Raw genomic sequence first — 24,610 nt, forward strand, 5'->3', positions numbered from 1 at the left:
GCCCGGGCGCAGAGGCCCCGGCTGCCCGCTTCGTGCTGCACCCGGCCGCGCGCCCCAGCACCACCACACGGAGCCTGCACCGGGCCACTGGGGCAGATTTATTTGTAACGGTGTCACAGAGTATTGCATAACGCAGGCGAACGACGAACATGCTGGTGACGGCACTCAGCCGGGGTCCGGCTCACTCTCCCTGCCCCCGTCTCCTCGCTGGCACCCATGGGTGCAAGGAGGTGGGAGCACCGTCCTGCACGCAGTCAGGCTTTGCAGCGTGGCAGTACCAGGGTGAGATGCAGCGGCTCCCGCCACTGCAACCAGGGCTTGGAGTCGGTGCAGGGAACCCAGGGGAGGAGGGTGTGCCTAGGGGAATACACTGCACTGCAGGGAGAGGCCTGAGGTGTCTGCACCGTGTGCGGTACAGTGGGGAGTGTGCTACGGGCATCTATGTCCCAAACCAGGGCGCGTGGGACCGCTGGCTACCTGTGCAAGCAGGCAGCAGCAGGTTAGCTTTCCTCTTTGTCAGCCTCCTCCTTCTCATCTTCCTCATCTTTCTCCCCCTTGAGTTTTTGGCGAGCAAATTCCTCAATGACGATGTCCTCCTCACTGGAAAGGAGACCAGAGTGTGGTGAGCCCAGGAAAGGCGGCCACAGGGAGCCCGCAGTCTGGGTGCCCTAGATACACCACAGCAAAGAGGGTGAAATCCCTGCTGACACCAAAACGGTGCTCCTACTAGGGGACAGTTGTGGTGCTCGCCCTGGCCCCGTCACCCCACACACTGCAGGGAACAGTCAGGTCACTGTGAGCCATGGCCTGAATCGAAGACAGATAGCTGGCTCGACTGCAAGTGTGCGTGACCCGAGGAGCTGGGCTCTCGCCTGCAACTTTTGGCATTTTTCAAGACAGTATTTTGCATTGTCAAGGGAAAAAAAGGGAAGGAAAAGAAATTAAAGTGGAGACAAAGAGATTAGTTACCTTCTTGCGAAAGGCAAGTGGTAGATGACATCAAGAGAGAGCCACAAAATGAAAAGTGGGGGAAGAAAACGGAAAGAGTCAGCAACACAGATTCCAAAATCTTGCGAATGTGAAACAGCTTGGCAAAATCTACAGAGCGCGATGGTGGGGACAGGCCAAGAGATTTCCTCCTCTAGAAGTTTAAAAATCCTTGCTGAGCTGGGAAACTGATAGGTTTTGGTGTGACAGCCTTGCAGTTGCATCCTGAGTTTCCAGGCCCCAAATCCCAGTGCTCGTGTCCCGTTGCAGGGTGTAACCAGACACAAAAACAGCATTTTGGGGCTTTGCAAGCCAGGGCCAGCTGCAGGGCTGGTTGGCGGCTGTGGCTGCCAGGCACGGCTGCCAGGAATGGGTTTGGCATGCAGCAGCTTCCCGGAGGGAAGCAACCCCAGCTGTGGCTTCAGCTGGAATAAGCTCATGTGGTGGGAAGAAAAGAAGGGTTTGGCACTGGAGAGCGTGCGGGGGCACAGGGCTGTGACCACTGCTGCTTCCAGCAGCCAAGAGACCTCAGCGTGGGGCGTATGGGGACCAGGGCTATAGGGGACACTAAGTCCAGTGATGGCACTTGTGACTGGGTGACAGTCTGGCACTGCCGTCTGCTTCTGAGGGACAAGGTGAGGTCTGGGCTTGCAGCAGGAGAGGCTGCTGTGTTTGCAGCAAGGGGAGTTGTAAAATAAGCCCTGAAAATTGGCAGAACATGTGCTGAGCCCAGCATGTGAGTCCTCTGAGCCTGTGACAATGCTCCTGCTGCCTGTGCTGCTGTGACACAGGGCCTCAGGGCTTTGAGGCCTGGGTGATTTAATCCAAGGATGCAACCTTAAACTGGAATGGGGCATTGCGTCCATCTGCAATGGATCTGTAGGGTTTATGTCTTAGAGGAATAAGGAAACATCTCTTTACCTTGGCTTATCTGTAGTCCATTGATAAGCACAGCACAGGGAGGTGAGGATTGTAAAAGAGACAGACATGCAGGTTAATACAGAAGGGATATTTCAACTAACACCTCTCTTAAATGCTCAGGTGTGTTTTTTGGAAAGAGAGACATTGGGATGGGCAGCAGCCAGGGCGCTGCAGGGAGGAGAGCTGCTCCCGCACTGGTCCCGGACAGACTGTGGCTGCAGCACAGCCAGAGCAGCTCTGCCAGTCCCACAGCCCAGGCTGCTGGGCAGAGCAGGGCCCTTTGCACAGAGATGGCTGCATCAGCATTGCTTTTACCAGTTCCCCTCTGAACAGGGACTGCTTTTTCCTGCCCTGCGTTTCGGCAGCATCCCAGGCACTACTTACCGTCTGCAGGCTTCGGGTGCATCAGGATGACAGGCAGCTCAACACCAACATCGCTGGAAGGAAAAGCACTTCTTTCAATAAATCCGCCCAGTGCCGTACCATGCTCAGCCCCACAGGCAGCCCCCCCCCTTACCTGGAAGTGAGATCCCCCAGGATGCTGTGGCAGCAGGAGAGAAGGGACAGAAATGAGCCAAGGCAGAGGAGGGGAGGTGTTAGACTTCGCTTTACAATAAGGTAGAAGATGATTTATAATAGGGGTGAAGGGCAGCGGTGATGGGGCTGGAGTCAGCAGCCCAGTGCCCAGCTGCCCCACAGCCTGGGGGAGCACGGCAGGGGTGAGGGGGCCCATGGCACGTGTCCCTCCATCATCTGCCCAGCAGTACAAGATCCCGCAGCACAGCCCAAGGGGACGGTCCCTGCCCACCACACCCGCAGAGCCTCACCCTCCTCGGGACACCACCAGGTTGACCTTCACTTTGTAGGACACCAGGATGCCCAGCACCTCCTTGTCCATGCCGGGTCTCAGGCTAGGAGAAAGGCAGAGTGGAGTGGTGAGGCAGGCAGTGCTGCCCGCAGACCCTGTCTGCTACCCCCATGGCAGTCCCAGCACTGTCACCGTGCCCCATTTTGCATGGGGTCCGCTGTGGTTTGGCAGGAGAGGACAACACAACATGGCAGCAGAAGAGAGGGAAGGGCAGGTCACTTGGCTGAAGCTACAGAGCAGTTTCCTGGAGGCCGCTCGAGCTGCCTGAGCTGGGATTTACTCCCAAGGTGAGACCCATTGCAGCTCTGCAGGGGGTATGAGGGCTTTAGATGATGGTTGGGACTGGGAGGCTGTGTCTCTCCTATGAAATGGAGAGGTGGGGCTGTGGTCATGTCACAAATTCCCTACATTTTCCAGCTGGATGGTGTAGGCTCAGGCATCGGAGGTGTGGGGGACCCTGGGTGGGAGCCCAGAGCATCCTGAGCAGTGGGAAGCTGTTGGAGTTGGGGGAAGGCATGGGTCTGGCTGTGGTGGGGAACAGGGAGAGCCCACCCAGCTCTTACACGGTGGTGGAGGCCAGGTTGGTGTCCTCGTGCTTGAGCTTGCCATCAAGAGCGAGGCCTCGCTTCTCACGGTTGGCCGAGAGTGTGGGGGTGACAGAGTACGTTTTGGAGAAGGTAGAGTTGGCTGGCACGTTCTCGCTGGAAGGAGTGGGAGAGGATAGCTCAGAACCAGCACCAGCCTGGTGGGTGCTCAGCACCTGATGGGGGTGCTCAGCATAGCACCAGGCACCTGGGCAGACCTAAACCCCCCTGCCCTGCACTCCCCACACAGCTGCCTGGGCTTGTTTCCTCCTTTCGTTCCCTTATACAACCACTTCTTTTTTCTAGCCCCTGCCTTTGCTCCAGCCCTGCTTGTTCTCAGGGGTGCAGAGGCTGTGGCTGGCCTCCGAGATGCAAAGCAAGGAGAGGAAGCAGCCGTGCAGCTGCCCCCCAGGGACCTCCCCAGCTGACACCAGGTTTCTCTGCAGGGCATGGTGTCCACAGCCTTTCAGCTCCTCTCAGCTACTCTTCCAACCCTGATATTTTCACTGCCTGGTAGTGTAAAATCATTTTTCCCACCTCCTCCCCCCATCATTCTCTCCTCCTCCTCCTTTCTCTTCCTCCCTCTGGCCTCACTGCCATACCACCCCAGCCCCTTTTTACTTACTTTATCTCCTCGGTGCACACAGTCTTCATGTATTTATCCAGTGAGTAGAGAACCACGTCTGTGATCTGCTCAACTGAGATCTTAATTTTTTTCACAATCTTGTTGGTGGTGTTATTGATGTTGACTGTCACATTGATGGGGTCTCCGTGGTAGTAGACCTGCAATGGGAAGAGGCTCAGTTCTGTGACCAGGTATCCCAGTCCCCATCCCTGGGGATGCATGTGATGGCATGAGCCCACGGACAGCCTCTGTACTGACCTCCTTATCCAGGGAAGCTTCGAGGTGCAGGGGCTTGTCAGACATCATGAATTGCCGGGTGGTTTCTGCCTTCGGAGCTGGCCCCATCTCTACAGGTGCATACTGGATCTTGCGGATGATGAGGCGCACTGAGTTCCTGTGCAGCAATAAACGGTCACCTCCAGTGCCCCCGGCAGGGATGTGTCAACATGTCTTTTGAGGACATCACAGTGTCTCTAGACAAAGGATGCAAGCTGCAGCCTGCTCTTAGGACATGGAGGGCACTGACATGGGGATCACTGCCCCTCTTTTGAGCAAAGTACCCCATCCAAGCGTGGCACAGGCTGACAGCAGGTCCTCAGCCCAACCCCTTAGATGGCCACCCCAAAATGATCACATGGTTTGGTTTTAGGGCCATGAAGCAGGAAAGGGATCCCCTGCAAATACCTCTTGTGAATTTTCTCCTCCAGATTTTCAGCACAAAATCCTTTGACTTCGAAGTCCACGCCACAGGCCTGAGGGGACACATAGAGTCACTAAGCAGGAGGGGCTCAGAGCTGCCTGAGGTTTAGGTTCATTCCCATCCTTCCTCCACTGCAACCCCAGAGATCTTGGTCCCAACTCCAGCCATTCCTCCTTCCCAACTCTCACCCCATGGGCCACATCCCCCATGAAAGAGAAGCAGCTCTTGTTTTTGGCACCCCACAACTTAACCCCCTGACTGGGGGAACAGCTCCAGGGGACATGGGTTGGGGAGAGCAGCTCACCTTTCCCACATCGTCTGGTCCCGGCTGCAGGGTGACTGAGCAGGGCAGGTTGGTGGCAATCTGGGCAGAACAGGGAAAGAGAGAAAAAAGTAAATAAAGAGTGTGCCCAGAGATGAGCCCTGGTGCACACCATGGAGGTGTGTGGTCAGGAAGGGCTGAGCAGCCCCTACCTCGAATGTGAAGGGGTAGGCATTCTCTCCAAGCTTCTTCATCAGCTTGTCCTGCAAAGGAGTGAGGGTTTTGGGTGCCTGGTCCGGCACTGGTGGGAAGATCTGGGTGGTCAGGACATAGATGTCCTTCCTGAAGGTCAACCCAATGACGTCGAGGTCGTCTCGGCCATAGCGAAAAGCGCAAGTCAGCGTCACATACACTTAAGCCAGATGGAAACAGAGGGCAGTGGGGTTAGGGGAAGGGTGAGATAAAGAAAAGGCACGGCAGGAAAGGGTTGAATAAAGGAAAGAAAAAACCCCTATTTCAGTAACTCTTCAGTAGATATATGACTCTTATCAGGACTTGGACCTCAAGCACTAAGTATAGAGTTAACACGATTCATTATGTCTTTCTGCAAGGCACAGGTAGCTTCAGAGCCAGTGCCCCAGGCAGAGGAGGTGGGAAGGAAGAGGCAGCCTTCCCCTCCTGGTCAGCTGCTGTGGCCCTGACTTACAACAAGCTGTAGACGCCCCATTGCAGCTTTAGCCTGACTACAGTCCCAGGCTGCTGGTGAGCTTTGCACCAGTTTCCATCCTTTCCGCTTATAACACGGGGTTTTCTGTATTAATACCTTTTCTGTCCTTTAGGTACTCCGGGTCAATCAGGCAGATGCCATCTGCAGACAAACACAAAAGAAGGGCCAGTGAGCTCAGCTCCCCGGGAAGATCCTCACAAAACCACAGCACTTTTTAAATTCAAGTAATCTGCTCATCAGCTGGGGAGGTGACCGAGGGGAGCTGCCGGTCAGGGGGATGGCGGTGCCTCCTCCGGCATCTCCACCAGCAGTGTGGCCAGGATGTTTTGCAAAGGGACTTTGTCCCTTTCATCACCATTTTTCTGTAAGGGTATTTGCAGGAAAATGAGACGTTTGCTCTTCTGGAGCTGCCCTTGATCTTCTCGCTCTAGCAGGATGCAGAGGTGAGCTGCCACCAGCCCAGGGACCAGTCGCCCCAGCTGGTCACTGCCTGTGCTTCCCCCTCCGTGGTGAGCATGGCCCCACTCACCTACAGACTCCACCGAACTCACATGATCCACAAAGTCTCTCTTCCCCAGGTAGATGGATAGCTGCAGGCAGCACGTGGTGAAAGGAAAGAACAAAACAGGTTAGTGTTTGCCGTTGAACCGGCCAAAATTTTCAAGCCCTTAGTTATGTTGTGGAGCTCATTAACCCTGCTGTTAGCGTGTCAGATCAGACATCGCATTTAAAGTTCATATAGGATTTTTTTCATTTCTATTTTGAAAAGCAAGCCCTGTGGTGGCATCATGGCAGGTATGGCAGGAATCAATCACATTTCAAAAGGAAGGGAAACCCAGCCTGCATCCCATCCTGTGGGCAGAGCCATGCCAGCGGGACCCCAGCACAGCCTGCACCTCTGGCTGACCCACACCCAGGGACGGGGCACATGGTCCCATCTCTGGCCTGCATGGACTCACCTTGCTGTTGGGGCTGGTCTTCTTGAACACCCTGCAGAGGAAACACAGACAGATAGGTTGGGAATGCCCTGGATAAGGCTGGATGTGGCACAGCCCGCTCCTGGGGCAGGGAGGCAGGGGGTGGCCATTTGTCTCCCTGGGGCAAGGAGGTGAGGGCTTCCCTGCAAGCATGATGCATCTCCAAGAGCTATGCCAGAGCATGCATGGGATGTCCTGGCCTTGGGGAATTTGGTGTCCTGCAAAGTCAGAGCCAACCACCCCCCTGTCTGCCTGCCCCAGGGGATGTCATGTTCCTGAGCTCAGCCTGTGACCATTGAGAGGGTGCATTCGCTGGCTGTGTCCTAAGGGCAAGAAGAAAGCACCAACACACAGAAGAAAAAAGAAGGTGCTTTGTTGGCTCCACGATGGCTCACTCCATCTCTCTATGGTGAGCTCATGTACCAGCTCATGGGGGAGCCGGGGGGCTCGCTTTCTCCCTCTTCTCCTGCCCTACAGCACCCTGCTCCATTGCAATTAAAAAAAAAAAAAGTGAGAGAGAAAAAGAAAAATAAAAGCCACTTACTTTGCTCCTTCTGCCATTTTAAGTCAGCAGTCACGCAGGCAGGGATCTGTGGGGAGAGATGGAGGGGAGGTGCTGGTGAGGCGCTGGGGAAGGGGCAGCTGCTGGCCATCACCAGCCAGCGGGACAGAATCGTGCACATCCCAACAAACTGCAGAGCCCTTGGGCCACGGTGCTGCCGAGCCTCTCACCTCTCCCGAGCCTGGATGCTTGGGGTTCAGCTGGGGCTGCCTGTCTTTGGGGTGGCACACAAGGCACACAGCAGCAGCTGGAGACCCCGTGGGGCAGCCGAGCTGAGCAAGCCCCTTGCCCCTGGCCCAAAAGGTGGTGAAGAGGAGGTGGAAGAGGAAAAGGGAGAGTGATGCCCTAGGCAAGCAGGCTTCAGAAAATAGGAAGCAAGGGGTGACTCCCAAAGGAGCGAGTTCAAGGCTGGGAAAGGCAAGAAAATGAACAAAAGAGCCTATGGAGTTTCAGTTTTATGATTTTTCTTTTGTCTGCAGGGAATTTGCTGTCATGGCTTAATGGAAGGAACAGGCTTGTTTTGTCCCATCACTCTCAGGAGAGCAGGGAAAGCAGCAGCAGAAAGGTGGAGGGCAGCTTAACCGCACCATGGACAGGGGGGTCTCAGGGTGCATGGTCCCAAGCCACGTCCCCTGTCCCCAGCCCTGGCTGGCAGCACCAGAGCCGACCCTGGAGGTCAGTGCTGGTGGCCCTGCCCTCACGCCGGGGCTGCTCAGCCCTGCCCGGCTGTGCTGCCTCTGTTTTTCTTGCTCAAGTCTGGCATCCAGAATTAAACCTTAAATATCACGCTGATCACCAGCTGATTCGATGGGCTATTAGATGGGATGAGCTCAGCTTCTTAAAGTTAGGCAGCTCTGACATTAGCGGAGCTTAAGCCCAGGTAGGATTTTAAGCCCCAAGGGCACGTGGGCAGAGTTGCCTCTTTATGCAACTGCAGGGAAGCTGGAGAGAAAGAAGAAATTGGTATGAGGAGAGCAGATGATCCTCTTCCCCACAGGAAAACAAGGGATTAGTCCCAAACACAGGATCTTCGATGATCTCAGGTGCTGCGGGATGTGGAGTTCAGGCTTCCCACCCTGCAGGGTTTCTTGTGCACAGCAAGAGAAGGTGCAAAGGGAAGAGGAGCGCAGTGGTGCCTCAGGCTCGGCCCTCTCCAGAGTCTGGGAACTGGGGACAAGGCGATGAAAGGTGGAGGAAAGCTGAACTCATCCTCTGCATCTCCCAGGCTCCAGAGAGGGGACTCCAACCTCTCCTGGCTTGGCTAAGCTCTCCCATGGTGCTACCAGACCGCTCCACCTGTGCCCACTGGCTCAGCCATGCTGGAATCCTTTTAGCCACGCTTTTCCCCCTTCAGCCCCAAACTCCCCCTCCTTCCAGGCACACCCCGACACCAATGTCCGTGCCCCAAAGCTTCAATGAAACATCAGAATCTGTGCCGCAAAGCCCTGGCAGGGCCCAGGCAGCACTCACCTGGCAGGTGGATGGACACACAGACACTCGCCTCTTCCTCTCCCAGCACGTCCCACTGCCACCCAGTCACTACAGACTGCTCCCTGTCCTGCAGCTTCTTATACTCCTGCAGCGGTCCCTCCCCTGGCATCTGGTCGCACACGTTCGGCTTTGGAGATGCAGGGGGTGTGTGCACTGTGGGAGAGGTGCTTTTAGGAAGAATCCTATTAGTTTATTAACCAGGAAGATGCTTCATGAGTAAGAGTGAGCTATAAATACAGCTGCCGCTGGAGCCCCTGAGAAAGCAGCTTAGGGAGATTGGCAAAGTGGGCTTAGGGAGCAAGGTGATGGTAATTGAGGTGGAAGCTCTGCTCCCGGTGGGCAGGGGCACAGATTCCCACGCAGGCTCTCTGCAGCTGCTCCCACAGGAAGCAGGGCTGGGCCAGCACTGGGCACAAGGGCGGATGGAGGTGGCAGAGAGGAGGGAGGGAACCTGCCTGGCTTTATCCCTCCCTGATGCACTTTGTGGATGCCTAACAGATGGACAGGAAGCACTGGCAGCTTTCTTGTGTGGCCAACATGTCCATGTGGGTGGTCACATAAAGGTGACCTGCTGTGGTCCCAGGGCACACAGGACAACACCTTGCTACAGGGATGCTGATGAACAAAGGCTGTATGCCTTTGCCGATAGGGCAAAGGCATATGGAAGGCTCAGCGCTGCAGCAGCAGCCCCCGCACCAGGCTGTGCTTCCCACCACCCCTCAGTGGTGGGACAAGACCTGCCACCATCCCCCAGCACCCCTTGAGCAATCTGCTCAGCTCCGCATCATTTCATAACGCCTCAGGCTGGCCTCACCTGACCTGGTTAGCACATCATTAATTCAAGGTTTGCTGCTGCAAATAGAAACTGTTGAAGGCACATAGTGGGTTTGCCTTACGGTCCACCAGGAGAGAAGCATTCCCTACTGCCATCCTTCCTCAGCAGCAGTCAGCACTTGGGATCCCCTCCCACAGGGGTGGCTGCAGGATGCTCATGTGAATGCTGCCCCTGGGACAAGGCACAGACCCCGGGGACAGCCCAGGGCAGCCTGTAAACTGCTCCAGCGAGATCCCACTCATCTTCCTCACCTCCAGCACCCCTCAAGCCCTTGCTTGCTCAGCCAGACCCTCTGCTTTGAGTACACGCTTGGCTCTGGCTTAACCCTCAGTGCTAAGCACTGAGATCAAGCTAACCCTGCTCATTACTGCACCTCCATCACAACACTGCCAGCAACCTCCTCCCAACACCCTAGATCAGCTCAATGACCTTTATTACCTGAGTACCAACTCCTCCCAAATGCAGCCCAGCTGTGCCCCTGACCCCATGGGCCACTAGGAGCTACTGGGAGCCACGGCAGCACACCAGTCCCACCAGCCTCACTGCCCAGGGCTTTAGCTGTCAGCACATGTTGCCTGGGGCCAGGACTTGTGATCTCTTTAATTGCACACAGGAGAGCTGCTTAGTTTGCAGATTAACGGGTGCTATTTCTGCCAAGGTCAAGGGGACACGTGAACTGTGACCTTCCCACCAGGGGTAGAAGAGGAGAAGGAGGAGGCAGCCCCACCTGGATGCCCGCTGCCCAGCTAGGGGGGAGGCCGGAGCAGCTTCCCCCAGCACCGTGCCTGGGATGCCTAATCCTGAGCTCTCTGCAGCTCTTCGCTCTTCATTAGGCTTTTAATAAGGCCCACGAGACTAGTGCCACTCACAAGGGCCGTGGCAGAGCATGGTGAGGATGGAGAGCAGATTTCATTATGGGCAGCTTCAGCTCGGTTTAATGGGGTGGATTCATCCAGGGAGACCTTGCCCAAGTAGGAGGGCAGATATTTCCCCTCCCCAAAACAGTGATGAGACAGACAGACCACATCCCTTCCTGCGCTCATGCCATGCTTTGAACCACGCTCTGGGGGAGGAAGCTAGGGGATGCAGCGCTGTATTAAAAATAACAAAATGAGAGAGGGCTTCTTCCTTTTTCCTGTTTAATAATGACCAAAGGCTCCTCTCTTCTGCCTCATCCCACCCATCCCTGCAGGTCCATGCGCTGTGTGAAGCACAGATCAAATGGCTGCTTCCAGCGGGGCAGGGCACCAGTGGACATGGGGCTGGTGGAGCACGTGGGGGCCCAGCTTCATTCCTGGCTCCAGATGGACAGTGTCCTGCAGGGTCCCGCCTCCCCAAGGACCAGCTGTGGGGCTTCCTGTGTCCTTCTGCTTCGGCGCCCTTGCCCGCAGGGTCTTCCCTCAAAGGGAGCCCGAGTGGAGCTGGAGCCACCTAGCAAGCTGGCACCAGTGAACCCATGTTGCCTTCCAAAATACAACTGTTCCCCAGGTGCTGGCAGAGCTCCCTGGGTGCTGGTGCATCTGGCAACATCCCAGCTCAGCCTTTGGCACTGTACACCACAGACACCTTACGTAAATGCCCACGCTGCTGATTTTTCAAAGCCCCTCAGAGCTCCAGGGCTTCCTTCCCTGATCTGGATTAAGCGGCACAGATGGCATTAATCCGAAGCCAGGCACTTCTGCGGCTGTCGGGAATTATTGCCGCGCTGTTAAGTAACGGGAGAGAGCAGTGCCAGCAGGAGTGGGTCTCTGACAGGACAGGGGTCTCCAGTGGGATGCATGTCCCTGTGGTGAGTGCTGGTGAGAGATGTAACCGCTGCTGCTGTGCAGCCCGGAGCCACCAGCGTGAAATCAAGTAGGCTGCCCAACTTCTCAGTGTCCCAGCCACAGGTTCCTCTCGAGGCTGGTAGCCCAGGAGGAAACCTTGGCAGGGGCTTTTGGCACGTCTGCACCGGTGGGCTGGGGCAGGCATCGTGGGGCACGGACCCTTTGCTCAATGCTGCAAGGGTTGGCTCGTGGTGCCAAGGGTGGCAGCCAGCCGGGAGCGTGGCTCAGCATGGCATTCTATCCTCATCCTCCTCCAGCAGGAGCCTCTGTTCCATCTCCCCCCAGAGCAGCCCTGGTGCCCTCTGGGCACTCTGGCAGCAGACAATGGTGGCTGCTTATCTGTAATTAGTTGGAGCTAATTACCCTAGCACAGCTCCAGCCAGCCACATGCGCAGGGCCTGCTAGTGCCTTGCCACGAGGAGCAAAACCTCTGGATCTGCACCCAGGAGTTGTGGGGAACCCCGATGCTGTTTGCAGCACTGTCCTGCCTGGAAAAACCTCCCTCCTTCCCGACCCCTTCCCGGGAGCTCCTGAACCCTGCTTCCCTTCTGCCTGCAAGCAAGGCACGCACAGATGGGGGGACATGAACACCATCATGGGCGCCTGGCTCGTGTGGCCACCTGATGCCTGCAGCATCTCCATCACCACGCAGCCAGCAGCAAAAGTCAGAGCTCAGCCCCAATGCAGCAAGGTACCCAGTGGTGGGCAGCTCAGGCAGCCTGCCCACAGCCCCAAACACATTTCAGGGGCTTGCTGCTGTCCCACACTGCTGGCGGTCCATTCTCCCAGGGTCCTGCCCGAGGGATGGGGCTCTGTCCCCGCACCGCCCCTCGGCCCCGGAGAAGACGAACAGTGGGGAGCAGGGTGGAGGCAGAGCCCCCACTCCAGGATGGCTCCTGCCTGCACCCTGCCATGCTCAGCCCTGCATGCTGCAGGCTTCCCCCTGTAACAGGGCTGGAGCAGGAGGAGGAGCGAGGAGGCTGGTCCTGGCAGCAGGGAGAGCAGAGCACAGAGAAAGAGGAAGAGCACAGCTAGCGCCGTGGTGCCGAGCAAGCGGCACGGGGCACCGAGCGAGTGGGCCTGGCTGGTGGGGCCAGGGAGCGGGGGTGCCTGCCGGTGGGGCCAGTGTGGGTGCTGCCTGAGTCCCTGCAGCCGCCCCGGCAGGCAGCGTGTGATGGGCAGGGCTGCCAGCGTGCCCAGCAGGAGGAAGCCCACAGCTGCCGGTGCAGCATCACAGCTCCGCTCTTGCTCGGCTGCACCCTGAAAACTCAACTCGCTGCCCACAGCATCCCGCAAGAGCTGCAGGAGCCTACAGTACATCTGTGAGGGACGGTGAGTGTGTGGGGAGAGATCTGGGCTCCCGCGTGCTGCTGGGACACCAGCATGGCCTGTCCTTGCCATGCACCAGGGCAGGATGGTGGCTCTGGGGCTGGGGCAGCAGCGTGGGGCCATCCTCCCATGGGCAAGATCCTTTTGCTGAGCTGTCCCTCTGCCCCCATGCACCCTGCAGGCTGGAACCTCTGTGATGAGCATCTGGACCCCCAGCCTGCACCAGCTGCCCCCCTGGTCTTGCTCCTGCCATGCTGCCTGGCCACAGGGTACCCCATCCCCATGAGCATTACCTCGGTGGCTGCCCATCACCCACTGAGACCTCCAGCCAGCAACGTGCTTGGGTACCAGGGGGCTGGTGCCCCCATCCCACCTTCACCTTCCCCAACCGACCCTGTGGGGCAGCTGATGGCCAGCAGACGCTGCTAAGCCCGGATGCAGGGCTGGGACAGGAACACAGCACAGCCCGTGTCCCACCACTTTGGAGGATGGCAGCAGCAAGCTGGTACCACCGGGACATCAGCCGGGTTGTGGCAGAGGAGCTGCTGGCCAAGGCTGGGCGGGATGGCTGCTTCCTGGTGCGGGACAGCGAGTCGGTCTCGGGGGCATATGCCCTCTGCCTTCTGTGAGTCACCTGCCTGGCTTCTGCTTGTGGTTTCTCTCTTTTGCCCCTTGCCAGGGTCCCTCTGTCCCTCTCCCTGCTGTGGGCATACCACTTCTGACACTAACAGAACATGGAAAAGCCTTCTGCAGGGATGCTGGTGGGGTGAGCAGGGTGCCAGAGAGCTGGCACGGGGGTTTTCAAACGATCTCCAGGTCAGACCAGTGGAGAAGCCTGTGTCTTTGGGAGCAGGCAGAAGCGTGGGCCAGCAGCCCTGCTCAGCACCAGGGTTGCTGAGGGGAGAACCCGAAATCCAGGGCTCGCCAAGCCATTTGGGGCTGGCCTGGCTCCGTGCGTGGGAGTGGGAGAGGCTGACTTGCATCGCCCTCCCTCTGCGAAAACAAACATCCCCTCTCCCTCCAACCCCCAATGTGGCCACATCCGGACTGCAACGCCCACTCTTAACATCTCAGATGCTGGGGCTTGGAGGCTGCATCCCCTGCCACCCACGGGGACCCTTGCCATCCCTGCACCTGGACCCAGGCTCATAGCCCCTGCGAGCGCTGCTGTTGGGGCTGCCTGCACCCTTCCTCGCTGCCTGCACCCCTTCCTGCTGCTGCCTGCACCCTTCCTGCAGCCGAGCGACACATCTGCAGTGGGGAGCGTGTGGGGCGGCGCCTCGGTGGCTTTGGCAGGATGCCACCCCTTTCCTACGGCTGGCCTGGCCCGATGCACGGGACAAATTGCAAACACATGGTGCTGAGGGGTGCGGAGGGGTGCGGGGCACGCCGTGGGTTCAGCCGGCAGCTGCTCCCACTCTTCCCAGCATCCCGGCACCGAGTTGGAGGTCAGGCTGCTGCTGGGCAGGGTGGTGGCATGGGCAGGGATGTGCAGTGGCCTCTGAGCGAGTACGACTGTACTATGGCAGCCCTGGGGAGCACAGCACCGGGCTCTGGCAGGCTGCAAACCCTCACTGCCACCCGCAGCCATGGGGCCAAAGGTGCCCCAGCAAATGCTGATGGAGCCGGGGCTGCGTGCTGGGGCCATGCCCGCTGCAGGCAGGGTGTTGTTTGGAGGCAGGGGGACACTGCGCATCCTCCCCTGCAAACCACTACAGACCCAGAGCTGAGGGTGATGCTTTTATTTCCAGTAATAAGAGCTCAGTTCCTCTCTCTGCAGAGGGGCTGGGGTGTTTGCATCAGGGTGCTGGGCACCCTCCCAGTACCACCACATGCCCACGGTATTGTGGGGGGTGCTGTGGCGGACCCTAGTCTGCTCTCTCCCAGGTTTCAGCGGCATGTCCACACCTACCGCATCCTCCCGGATGACAAGGGGCTGCTCTCTATCCAGGTGGGTGCCGTGATGGGTGCCCAGAGGTTGGTGCCACTGGGGTGCACTCTCTGCCCTGGCTAGCGCCGCCGGGTGCTGTGCCACGGGGCCACAGGCTGTGGGCCAGGGTGCCAGCAGGATGCAGGTGTGAAGGAGCTGAGGTGCTCGCCACCCTCGCCAGCCCCCATGCAGCACCCGGAGGGGTGGTGGCTGGTGTGGTTTGCTTTTCACATGAGCTGCCTGCAAAGCCCAGCACCAGCAGACTGCGAGTGCTTTGCAGCCACCCCTTCGGCACGGGGCCACCTGGGAAAGCTGCCTCCCCACTGGCCCCGCAGCTGCCACCAGCTCACCCAGCAAAACACTTGTCCCCTTCCTGCTACTGTCCCCTGCCCCAGCCTGGCCACACTGGCCCAGTCCCTGTGACATCTGTCCCCACAATGTCTGTCCTGGCTACCGGCTTGGCCTCACTTCTGCTCTTTGGTGTCACTTCACAGTTTCTTGTGGTACCCAGATCTCTGCCTTTCTAGCCCCCTCAAAAGAGCATCCTGAGGGTCCCTAGGGAGCATCCCCATCTGCTGCATGAGGCAGATGTCTCCTCGCTCCTCTCCTTGCTCTGCTGCCCTGAAAAGAGCAGGGGTGAGCTCCCCACAGGGCTGGTATCCAGCCCGCACTTCCAGCTCACCATGGGCACATCTCTGGGGACTGACTGACTTGACTCAGCAGGCTGCTCCGTAGCCCAGCTGGGGGCTGCGCCAGCACACGGAGCTGGCAGAAGGCGGGGGATGCGATGGTGCTTCCCCTCCTCTGCCTCCCAGACCATCCAGGGCATCCAGGCCAAGTGCTTCCGCACGCTCCCTGACCTGGTCAGCGCCTACCAGCAGCCCAACAACGGGCTGGTGACGCCGCTGCTCTACCCGGTGCCCCGGCCAAGGCAGGCAGCCAGCGAGGACTCAGGTGAGCCAGGGAGGTGGTGGCGGGGCCGCGCTGGGCTGTGAGCGGGGAGGGGGTCCGGCTGAGCCGGCTGTCCTCTGCCCACAGATGGGGAGGATGGCCGAGGTGGCAGGCATGTGGCAAGCGTGGTCCCGGCTGGGGGAGCCATGGCGGGCACATGGCTCAGCGCTCCCATCGCCGGCCGGACCCACATCTCACAGCAGCTGCACCAGAGGCTGCAGGAGCAGGTTCACAGCAGGTAACATGCCCCTGCCCTCCCTGGGCTGGCGGGGGTGATGGGGCAGGCATGGCCGGGGGGAAGGATCCTTCCAAAAACATTCACCCCACCTTGCAGCCCAGCCAGTGACTTCATGGGCTTCATGGCCGAGTACCTGAACCACCACCTGCAGCTGGACCTGGAGGCGCTGCGCCACGGGCACCCACAGCTTCGCCACCTCAGCACCGCACTCGTCACTGCCTGCCAGGCGCTGCACAGGCGAGTGGCCCAGGAGTGGCAGGCCTGGAGGGGACCACCCTCCCAGCCACCCACCTCATCCCTGTCCCCTTTGTGATGGCTGAGCATTGCCACCGAGGCTCAGGAGATGCCCGTGCCAGCTCTCACCCACTTCTCTCCTCTGCAGTGAGATTGACTTTACCCTGGCAGGTCTGGAGACACTGGCCAGGGTGTTCGACTCCCCCGTGTCCCCTCGCAGCCCAGCCAGGGAGCAGGTGAGGTCCCCCCGGGCCCCTGCAGCCACCAGCAGGTGCCTTGTTGTGCGTGGCTGGGTGAAGCTGGTCCGCAGGGGAAGCAGTTGGGGTGGTTTCGGTGCCTTTCGGCACCCAAAGGTGCTGCATGCCCCACGGCACTGCTGGTGGTCCCTGGGTGCTGTGTGTGCCAGGGTCCCTGCAGCCACCCAAGGGGACCTGGCTCCCTGTGGCCTGGGGACAAGCAGGGACTCATTCCTGCACCCGGTCCTGGACACAGTGGGAGGGGAAGCTGCTTCCCCAGCCAGACCCCAGGGACCCCCATATGTCAGGGTGCAGCCCAGACCCACAGGGAGGAATCCCGAATCCCCTGGTCCAGTGCCGCTGTGCTGCTCCAAAAATGTCTGTCCTTCCCTTCAGGGTCTCCTAACCAGTGATCCAGACCTTGAGCTGCTCCTCAACAAGATATCTACTGTCAACCATCTCCTCTCTTCGCTGGAGAAGAAGGTGCCTGCCCCGCTCCCGCTGTGCTGGCTGCATGCAGGGGCAGGCACAGTCCCTGTTGGTGGCAGCCGCTGCCTGGCTCTGCCAGTGCCCAGGAACCTCACTCTGCTCCAGCAACCCCCCCCTCACTTCAATTAAACCCTCTGGCAAAGCAAGCTGCCAGCGGTGGCACAGCCCCGGGCTGCCGGGGCAGGACAGGCTGGTGCAAGGTGCCCAGGGCTACCAGCTAGCCCAGTGCCCCCAGCCCAGTGCCCATCTCCCCGGCAGGTGCTGAAGTCGCTGCAGGAGACGGTGTCAAGGCACAACCTGGCACTGCCCAGCGTGGCGGTGGCCCCCCCGCCAGCTGCCAAGACTCTGGCCATGCAGAGCTTTGAGGTGAGGGCAGGGGGGCACGGTGGGGCCCTGATGTTGCTGCTCAGGCAGGGCAGGCACAGGGCCGAGCCGGGAACTGCGTCCCTGCCTGCAGGTGAAGATGGGCAAGTCTCAGCGGGCAGCCCTGACAGTGGACGTGGAGTCGGGGACAGTGGCCATCACCAAGTGGGGCAGCGGGTCCCCAGAGGAGACCATCCATCAGGAAAAAAGTAAGGGGCTGCTGACCCCCCCACTGGCCATCAGTGGGGTGCTGCGGGGCTGTGGGACTCCCTGGCATGGGCCTGATGCCAGGGCGATGGGCTGCAGAACTGGTGACACCCTGAGCCCCCACCCCACGCTGCCTGCAGGCCCCATGGTGGGAGGTGGGGGGCCACCACTGCCCCCCTTACACCCAGTGTTCAGTCCTGCAGCTAATCAAATACCAGAGCGTGCAGAGCAAGGTGAGGCTGGTGTACAACCGGGAGCCACAGAAGAGCCTGAGCAGAGACTTCATCTTCCCCAACGCACGGGTAAGCAGCATCGGCTGCACTCACGGGGTGTCCTGGGGGAATACAGAGCTGTTACGCAGTGATGCAGCAAATAAGTGGTCTCAGGGCTGAGACCTGCATGTCTGGGTGTGATGTCCCCCTGATCCTGCCACCAGCACCTGCTGTGGTGCTGCAGCTCCTGGCTTCCCTTTGGGACAACCCCTAAGACCATCATATCATCCTGCAGAAGCGAGAGGCCTTTTGCCAGCTGCTGCAGCTGATGAAGATCCAGCACTCCCACCTGGATGAGCCTGACCTCATCTCAGTGTACATCGGGACATGGAACATGGGTAAGGGGCTGGGAGAAGGTCACATTGTCCTGGGAGGCTGCCATGGCTCATCGTAAGCCCAGGTGGGTTTGGAGAGGTGAGGGCTGTGGGGAGCTGCCCCAGGAAACCCGAGGTCCAAGTTGGTCCAGGTGGGAGGAGGAGGCTGGAGAAAACACTGGCCTGGCCGCTTTTGGGTTTGTCTGTCCCAACATGGTCCATTCGCCCAGTGGCTGTCAGGGAAACGGAGGAGCTGGGGTCCTGGGAGGATTCGGGGTGGTAGCAGGAAATCCCAGCATCAGTCTGGGATGTGCATGGGTGAACCGTGGAGCTGGTGCAATGCTTCCCATCCCCAGCAGCTCCTGGAGATGTGTAGGGTCTGTGGTTGGAGAGGAGCTCAAGGAGCTTAGCATGCTGTCCCCCCTGGTGATCCGCTGTCCCCTGCCCACAGGCAGCATGCCACCGCCCCGCTCCCTTGCCTCCTGGCTGACCGCGAGGGGCTTGGGGCGCACGCAGGATGAGACCACTGCCTGCATCCCGCACGACGTCTACGTTATCGGCACCCAGGAGAACTCCCTGGGTGACCGTGAATGGGTCGAGTTCCTCCGCGCATCCCTGAAGACCCTGATGGCCATCGACTACCGAGTGGTAACCGCAGGGTGCTGCCTGGACCCCTCTGGCTGTGCCACCTTTCACGGATGGGTTGGCTGACCTTGCTGCTTCCCCATCCCCACCACCCCTGGCTGTGGGGTGGTGCAGGGGAGCAGGCAGACTCACCACCCTGCCCCTCCGCAGGTTGCCCTGCAGTGCCTCTGGAGCATCAAGATCGTGGTGCTGGTGAAGCCTGAGCATGAGCGGCGCATCAGCCACGTCCACACCTCCAGTGTGAAAACTGGGATCGCCAACACACTGGGTAAGGCTGGGGATGGGGTTGGGGGGATCCCCAGGGTGAGGGGGCAGCCTAAGGGCCATCCCAGGACCTCTGGGGCCCCCCCAGCTCAGTGCCTGGGACATCCCTGCAGGGAACAAGGGAGCCGTGGGCGTCTCCTTCCTCTTCAACGGGACCTCCTTCGGCTTCGTCAACTGCCACCTGGCCTCTGGCAGTGAGAAGACCCATAGGTGATGGAGGGCCACAGTGGGACAGGGCTGCCCTGGGACAGGCGGGTGTCTCAGGGGGCTGGAGTAGCCCTGGGGGGCTGGGGGGCTGTCCCTGTACCCCTCCTGTCCCCACCTGGCAGGGAAAGGATGAGGATGAGGTGTCCCGGGGGTGGCTCACAGGGTGCTGCCGTCCCCACCGCAGGCGTAACCAGAACTACAGCGACATCCTGCATTCCCTGGTCCTGGGCGACAAGCGGCTGGCAGCCTTCGACCTCACCCTGCGCTTCACCCACCTCTTCTGGTTCGGGGACCTTAACTACCGCCTGGACATGGATGTGCAGGTGGGACCCCACAGACATCGGAGCTGGGGATGGTGGCACGCTGGTGGCAGCACCGGTGCAGCCACAGGGGTGAGAGGAACCGGGCTTCCTCCCCTGGTGCAGGACATCCTCGCCCATATAACCAAGAAGGAATTTGAAGCCCTCCTGGCTGTTGACCAGCTCAACCTGGAGCGGGAGAAGAACAAGGTGTTCCTGCGATTCAGTGAGTGCAGGGGCAAGGGCACTGCTCCCCCCGACAAGATAGTGGCACCCAGGGTCCCCACAGACCTCTCTGTGTGCCAGCTCCAGCACACGGTGGTCCCCAGCCCCGGCACAGCCCTGCATGAGGTGCCAAAAGCATGGGGCACCTTGATGTGCACCATGCAAGTCCCCCAGGGCAGGTCCCTGGGCTCTGTGTCTTGAGAACATGTGAGCACGGGGACAGTCAGAGGTGGCCAGGGGTGCCAGCCATCCGTGTGAGCCCCACATGGGGACCATGACACCCATGGGGTCTCTCCTCAGTCGGTTGCCACTGTGGGGACAGACAGGGATGCTGACCCCTATGCCACCTTCATGTCTTGGTTCCCAGGTGAGGGTGACATCTCCTTCCCACCCACATACCGGTACGAGCGGGGCTCCCGGGACAGCTACGTGTGGCAGAAGTTCAAGGCCACGGGGGTGAGTTCCCGGAGACTCCTGCTGAGCTGCAGGACATCATGGGGGGACAAGGACAGCAGGCTCGGGTGGTGCTGGGGGGCACTGAAGCTGTCTGCCTTTACCCATTTTTAGATGAGGATCAACGTCCCCCTCGTGGTGTGACCGTATCCTGTGGAAGTCGCACCCGGAGACTCACGTGGTCTGTAACTCCTACGGTGAGTGAGACCCTGTGGCTGGGGGGAGCCCAGGCTGGCCAGTGCTGCCCAGAACCCCAGGGCTCGAGGACCATCACCCAGATGCCCCCTCCCACCGTGCAGGCTGCACCGATGACATCGTGACCAGTGACCACTCACCTGTCTTCGCCACATTTGAGGTGGGAGTGACGTCGCAGTTTGTGCCCAAGAAGGGTAAGGGGTAGGGGTCTGTCACCCCTCGTGCCCAGCTGGGGTAAGCCCTGACCACGGGCACTTGGCTGGTGCACGCCGACCCACCGGTACCTGCCTGCAGCTCCCGGATCCAGCCCTGAACCCCTGGCCTGCATCGAGTGGGACAGCATCGAGGTGATTGTGAAAACCACCAGCCGCAGCAAGTGCTACATCGAGTTTCACTCCTACTGCCTGGAGGGTGAGGTGGCCCCATGGGGCCGGGGCGTTGGGGGGCCAGGGGTGTGCTGTGGGGGCGAGCTACCCCCAGCTGGAGCTGTGCCCCCCGCTGTCCCCCGGCAGAGGCCCAGCGGAGTGGGGAGAACACCTTCCAGAGCTGTGACATCCCGGGCTTCCTCAGGCTGGGCTGGTCCACAAAGCATCTGCCTGTGGTACGCACCGGGGTGGGGGCAGATGCTGCCCCCCCCCCCCCCCCCAGCTCTGGAGCATCCTCCTCCCTCCTCTACCCCATCCCACCTGCTGGCTCCATACCCTGAGCCCCAAGGGGTGCCGGGGGCTGACACCGTGCCTCCCCCCAGGATAGTGACACCCCTGTGCCACCCTGCGCTGCGGCAGCCCCCCTGAGCACCCCTCTCTCCTCCTGCAGTTGAACCCCATCCTGCCAGACCTGGAGTACCTGGGGGACCAGCACCTGCTCCTCAGCATCAAGGGTGTGGAGAGCTGCGAGTCCTACGGTACGTGTGGGACAGTGGTGTGGGGGGCCACTGGGGTGCCATGGGGGGTACCAAGCATAGCACCCACAGGGCTCAGGTAACAGCCTGCTGGGTGTAAGGTTTTGTGGCTGGAACTTGGCGGAAGGGACCCTGGCACCCTCACCCACCCGAGGTGTGTCTGGGGGGGCTTACCTGCCCCCCGAGCTGCCCGGGGGGGTAACACACGCATGTGCTGCGCCTGCAGGTGAGTGCTGCATCGCGATGAGGTCAATGATTGGCAGCATGGCTCAGCAGTTTGAGACCTTCCTCTTCCACCGTGGTGAGGAGACGGGCTCCATACGTGGCTGGATGAAGGTCCGGGTCCCCAAGGACAGGTGCAGCACCCGTGAGAGGCTCTACGGTAAAGGCGGCCGCACGCCAGCCCCCTCCCATTGCCCTGGGCACGGGGGCTCAGGGCCACGCTCCCACCTGCCCATGCCTGCGCTGCCCCCCTGGACCCCAGCCACGGACAGGAGCCGTGCGGAGCCTGGTGGGGAGAGGCCAGACTACGGTGTCTTTGCAGAGTGGATCAGCTTTGAGGAGGAGGATGCTGAGCCAGCAGCAGACGTCCCGACGTACCCCAGGCCACCCCTGCAGCGCCTCAGGTACCCCAGCTGGGCTCAGCCCCACCGTGAGCCCTGGCTGTGGGGTGATTCTGAGCCCATCCTGCTGTGTTTGCAGGAGCCGGCCCCGCAGCCTCCCGGAGCCAGCCACCGGCTACACCAACCCAGCCTACTTCATCTTTGAGGGGGTCCCCAACACATGGGTGCCAGCCCCTGGTGCCGGCAAAGCCCACAACAAGCAGGTGGAGAGCCCGCCCAGGGGCCAGTGGTGCCGGAGGCCCCTTGGGGTGCAGGTCCCGTCGCCTTCAGAGGAAGAGCGGTGGGGTGGCTGGCCGCACTGTGTGCCAGGGGGGCTGTCCTGCGGGCACCCACTGAGCCCCCCTGGCACGGGCCGGCAGAAGAGACCCAAATCAGCCATCCTGGCGAGGGACACACCGGGGCTGGGCGACTGCTCACTGATGGCGCTGCACATGGCCACCTGCCTGAGCCAGCTGGACTGGGTGGCCCCCAGGCGTGGAGGGGACAGCCAGAAGACCCCACTGCACCAGACCCACAGCACCCTGGAGCCGCCCCCACAACCCTGCCAGGAGGTGCCAAGGTGCACATCGGATGCTCACCAGCACGGCCACCCTGGAGAGGTACCACTGTGGTCCCTGCGGGGCTCTGGAGCTCAGCCAAGGGGCTTGGGGAGCTCGGGAAGGGGAGGGGACCTGCTTTTGGTCACAGAGCCACCAGATGTGAGGTCGCATCCCTATGGCAGTGTTCTGCCTGATGGAGCCACCACGGTGCAGGCAGTGGGGTACAGTGGGAAGTGGAGCAGAAATGTGGCCCTTCATGCGGGGCGAGGACGTGAAGGTGGGAGCTTTGCGGTCCTGACGTGACACTGCTGGCATGTGTCCTTGATCTTCTTTCCCCAGTGGCCCTACAACAGGGGGGAGTGGTGCCATGTTGGCAGCAGGTGCCTGGGCCATCTCGGCTTGCAGCAGGATGAAGAAGGGCTGCAGAAGCATGGCTGGGACCACCTGGAGATCTTCAGGTACCCCCAGGCCCTGGAGCTTGGAAAGGGGGGCACCGTGCAGGCCAGCTCCTGTGGCCTCAGGGTCCCTGGCAGAGCCCCACACCTCAGGGGGGAGGAGAGGTGAGCCTTGGTGTGGGGACGGGGCAGGGCAGGAGGATATCAAGTCCCCACATCCTCATGGATGCCCCAGGGCAGTGCAGTCTCCCCGCTCCCTCTCGGTGGCTCCCCGAGCACTTGCTCCCCTTCACCCCATGTGCAGAGACATCATGGAGCGGGACCTGCTGGAGACCAGGGTGCTCAGCCCAGCCCAGCCCCGCCTCAGCCCCAGCAGCCTCGGTGAGGGCACCGCAGTGACCCCGCCGCAGAGACCTGACCTCGGACCCAGTGCCTAGAGCACCTACCCCCACCCCAGCACCGCACGTGCTCTCCTCCGTGGAGCTCCCGGGGCAGGCAGCGAGCTCCTGAGGAGGACCGGGCAGGCAGGCACCCAGAGCTGGACCTACTGGCCACCGCCCGACTTGTCTGGTCTTACCAGCAAGTGATGCAGTTGGAAAGTCTCAGGAAACTCCTGCGGCCGCTGGGACGGACACTCCACAGGTGTCACCGCCTGTCTCTGTTCTCCTTCCCCAAAGCGATGGAAGGACCACGCTGGGCCCCGCCAGCAAGGAGGGATGGGGGACATGGGAGATGTCAGGAAGGGGGACTGCTGGGTGCTTTGGGCCTCGAGGCTGCAGCCTGCAAGGGCACAGCAGCATCTGTGGCCAGCCCAGCCCTGTGCGCCCTCGTGCCTTCGGCCTCGGCAGCCGCTCCCTCCTCCCCGGGCTCAGCCCTGGGCGGATGGCATTCCCAGAGGACTTCTACAGCAGCAACTCCTGAGGCTGCAGTGCCATTTCCTTGGGAGCCACTCCTTGTATTCCTGTCCAGAATAAAGTCTCAGGGACACTGGGGTGCGTGTGTGCAGTGCCTGGTTCTGTGCAAGGCCAAGAAGGGAGCGTGCCAAGCTGAGCCAGCTGGGGAAAGCGCTGGCTCCTGGTGCCCCGGCTGCCCCAGGAGCATTGCCCCCTGCCTCCCACTGTTTAATCGGGGGCCCTGCACACCCCAGTCCTCGAGGCCGCCCTTGCCCATGTCCCACGGGGCTCCCGTGCTGGGCTGGCTCTGCCTTCAGCGCAGTTCCCCTCCGACTGCGTCGGCTCTGCCCGCTCAGCCCTGCACAGCTGGGGGCCCCCTCCTCTCCCTCTGTGGCCAAGCAACCCGGGGGTGCCCCTGCACCAGCCCCCCCAGCCCCTGCTCACCCCGAGCTGGCTCACTCTCGGCTGTGGTCCCCTACATCTTGGGGTGCACCCATTCGCCCCCGGCGTGCCCCATCCATCGCAGGCGCGTTTGCACAGCATCACCTGCATGCCCGCAGGGGAGTGAATTCCCCCGGACCGGGCACAGCTCCGCAGGAAAGGGGGCACACACTGCCTCCAAAACGTGGGGACACCCCAGCCTGGCAAGGCTCCGGCTGCCGCAACACCCGAGGCGGCCCTGGTTTGGGGACACTATGCCCAGGCTGGCCTCAAGGTGGCACTGGCCACCTTTGTCCCCAGGATTGCCCTGCAGGGCTGGGGCGCAGCAGGGCAGCACCCCAGGGAGCGAGCAGTGCCGGGGCCGGTGCGGTCCCAGTGGAGCAGAGGGGCTGCCCTTGGGCTGGGCAAGGGGCCACGGCCCCCCAGGGGCAAGGGGTACGGTCCCCGCGGATGAGGGGCTGTGGCCCTTGTGGTTGGGGAACGGTGATCCCCATGAGCGACAGGCTGCAGTCCCCACGGCCGAGTGTCCTTGGCCCCCACGGTGAAAGGGCTGTGACCCCATGGGTGGGATCCACACATCCCGTGTCTGGGGGGCTGCAGGT

General features: G+C 60.7%; 2 protein-coding genes across 3 annotated transcripts; one reads left to right on the forward strand and one right to left on the reverse strand.

Annotated features, from left to right (window-relative positions):
- Positions 1 to 79: 79 nt before the first annotated feature.
- On the reverse strand, positions 80 to 8,813 carry ARR3 (arrestin 3). 2 transcript variants are annotated; one of them, XM_005242623.3, is made up of 17 exons: positions 8,684 to 8,813; positions 7,196 to 7,241; positions 6,634 to 6,664; positions 6,204 to 6,264; positions 5,771 to 5,815; positions 5,160 to 5,359; positions 4,990 to 5,049; positions 4,670 to 4,737; positions 4,244 to 4,379; positions 3,986 to 4,143; positions 3,340 to 3,477; positions 2,736 to 2,819; positions 2,426 to 2,449; positions 2,293 to 2,345; positions 1,909 to 1,918; positions 970 to 972; positions 501 to 600 (listed from the first exon to the last, which is right to left on the reverse strand). In XM_005242623.3, the coding sequence occupies exons 2-17, from the start codon at positions 7,210 to 7,212 to the stop codon at positions 501 to 503; spliced, it is 1,188 nt and encodes a 395-aa protein (XP_005242680.1). In that variant the 5' UTR covers positions 7,213 to 7,241; positions 8,684 to 8,813. The 2 variants fall into 2 exon arrangements, with proteins under 2 accessions (XP_027649959.1, XP_005242680.1); XM_027794158.2 differs by lacking the exons at positions 970 to 972; positions 1,909 to 1,918 and having other exon boundaries at positions 80 to 600; positions 8,684 to 8,810.
- Positions 8,814 to 12,375: 3,562 nt separating this feature from the next.
- On the forward strand, positions 12,376 to 23,666 carry LOC101919963 (phosphatidylinositol 3,4,5-trisphosphate 5-phosphatase 2-like). Its single transcript, XM_055818194.1, has 28 exons — positions 12,376 to 12,697; positions 12,876 to 13,319; positions 14,582 to 14,645; positions 15,440 to 15,578; positions 15,663 to 15,813; positions 15,910 to 16,050; positions 16,196 to 16,283; positions 16,680 to 16,766; positions 17,031 to 17,138; positions 17,230 to 17,344; positions 17,538 to 17,644; positions 17,850 to 17,952; positions 18,380 to 18,576; positions 18,724 to 18,841; positions 18,951 to 19,047; positions 19,229 to 19,367; positions 19,470 to 19,569; positions 19,936 to 20,028; positions 20,141 to 20,218; positions 20,321 to 20,410; positions 20,511 to 20,627; positions 20,729 to 20,817; positions 21,033 to 21,120; positions 21,344 to 21,499; positions 21,662 to 21,743; positions 21,820 to 22,339; positions 22,619 to 22,839; positions 22,979 to 23,666. Exons 2-28 carry the CDS (start codon positions 12,946 to 12,948, stop codon positions 23,109 to 23,111), a joined length of 3,795 nt encoding a protein of 1,264 aa, XP_055674169.1. The 5' UTR covers positions 12,376 to 12,697; positions 12,876 to 12,945; the 3' UTR covers positions 23,112 to 23,666.
- Positions 23,667 to 24,610: the final 944 nt, after the last annotated feature.

The sequence above is a fragment of the Falco peregrinus genome, chromosome 13 (genome assembly GCF_023634155.1).
Source record: "Falco peregrinus isolate bFalPer1 chromosome 13, bFalPer1.pri, whole genome shotgun sequence".
In the NCBI taxonomy this organism is placed as follows: Eukaryota; Metazoa; Chordata; class Aves; order Falconiformes; family Falconidae; genus Falco; species Falco peregrinus.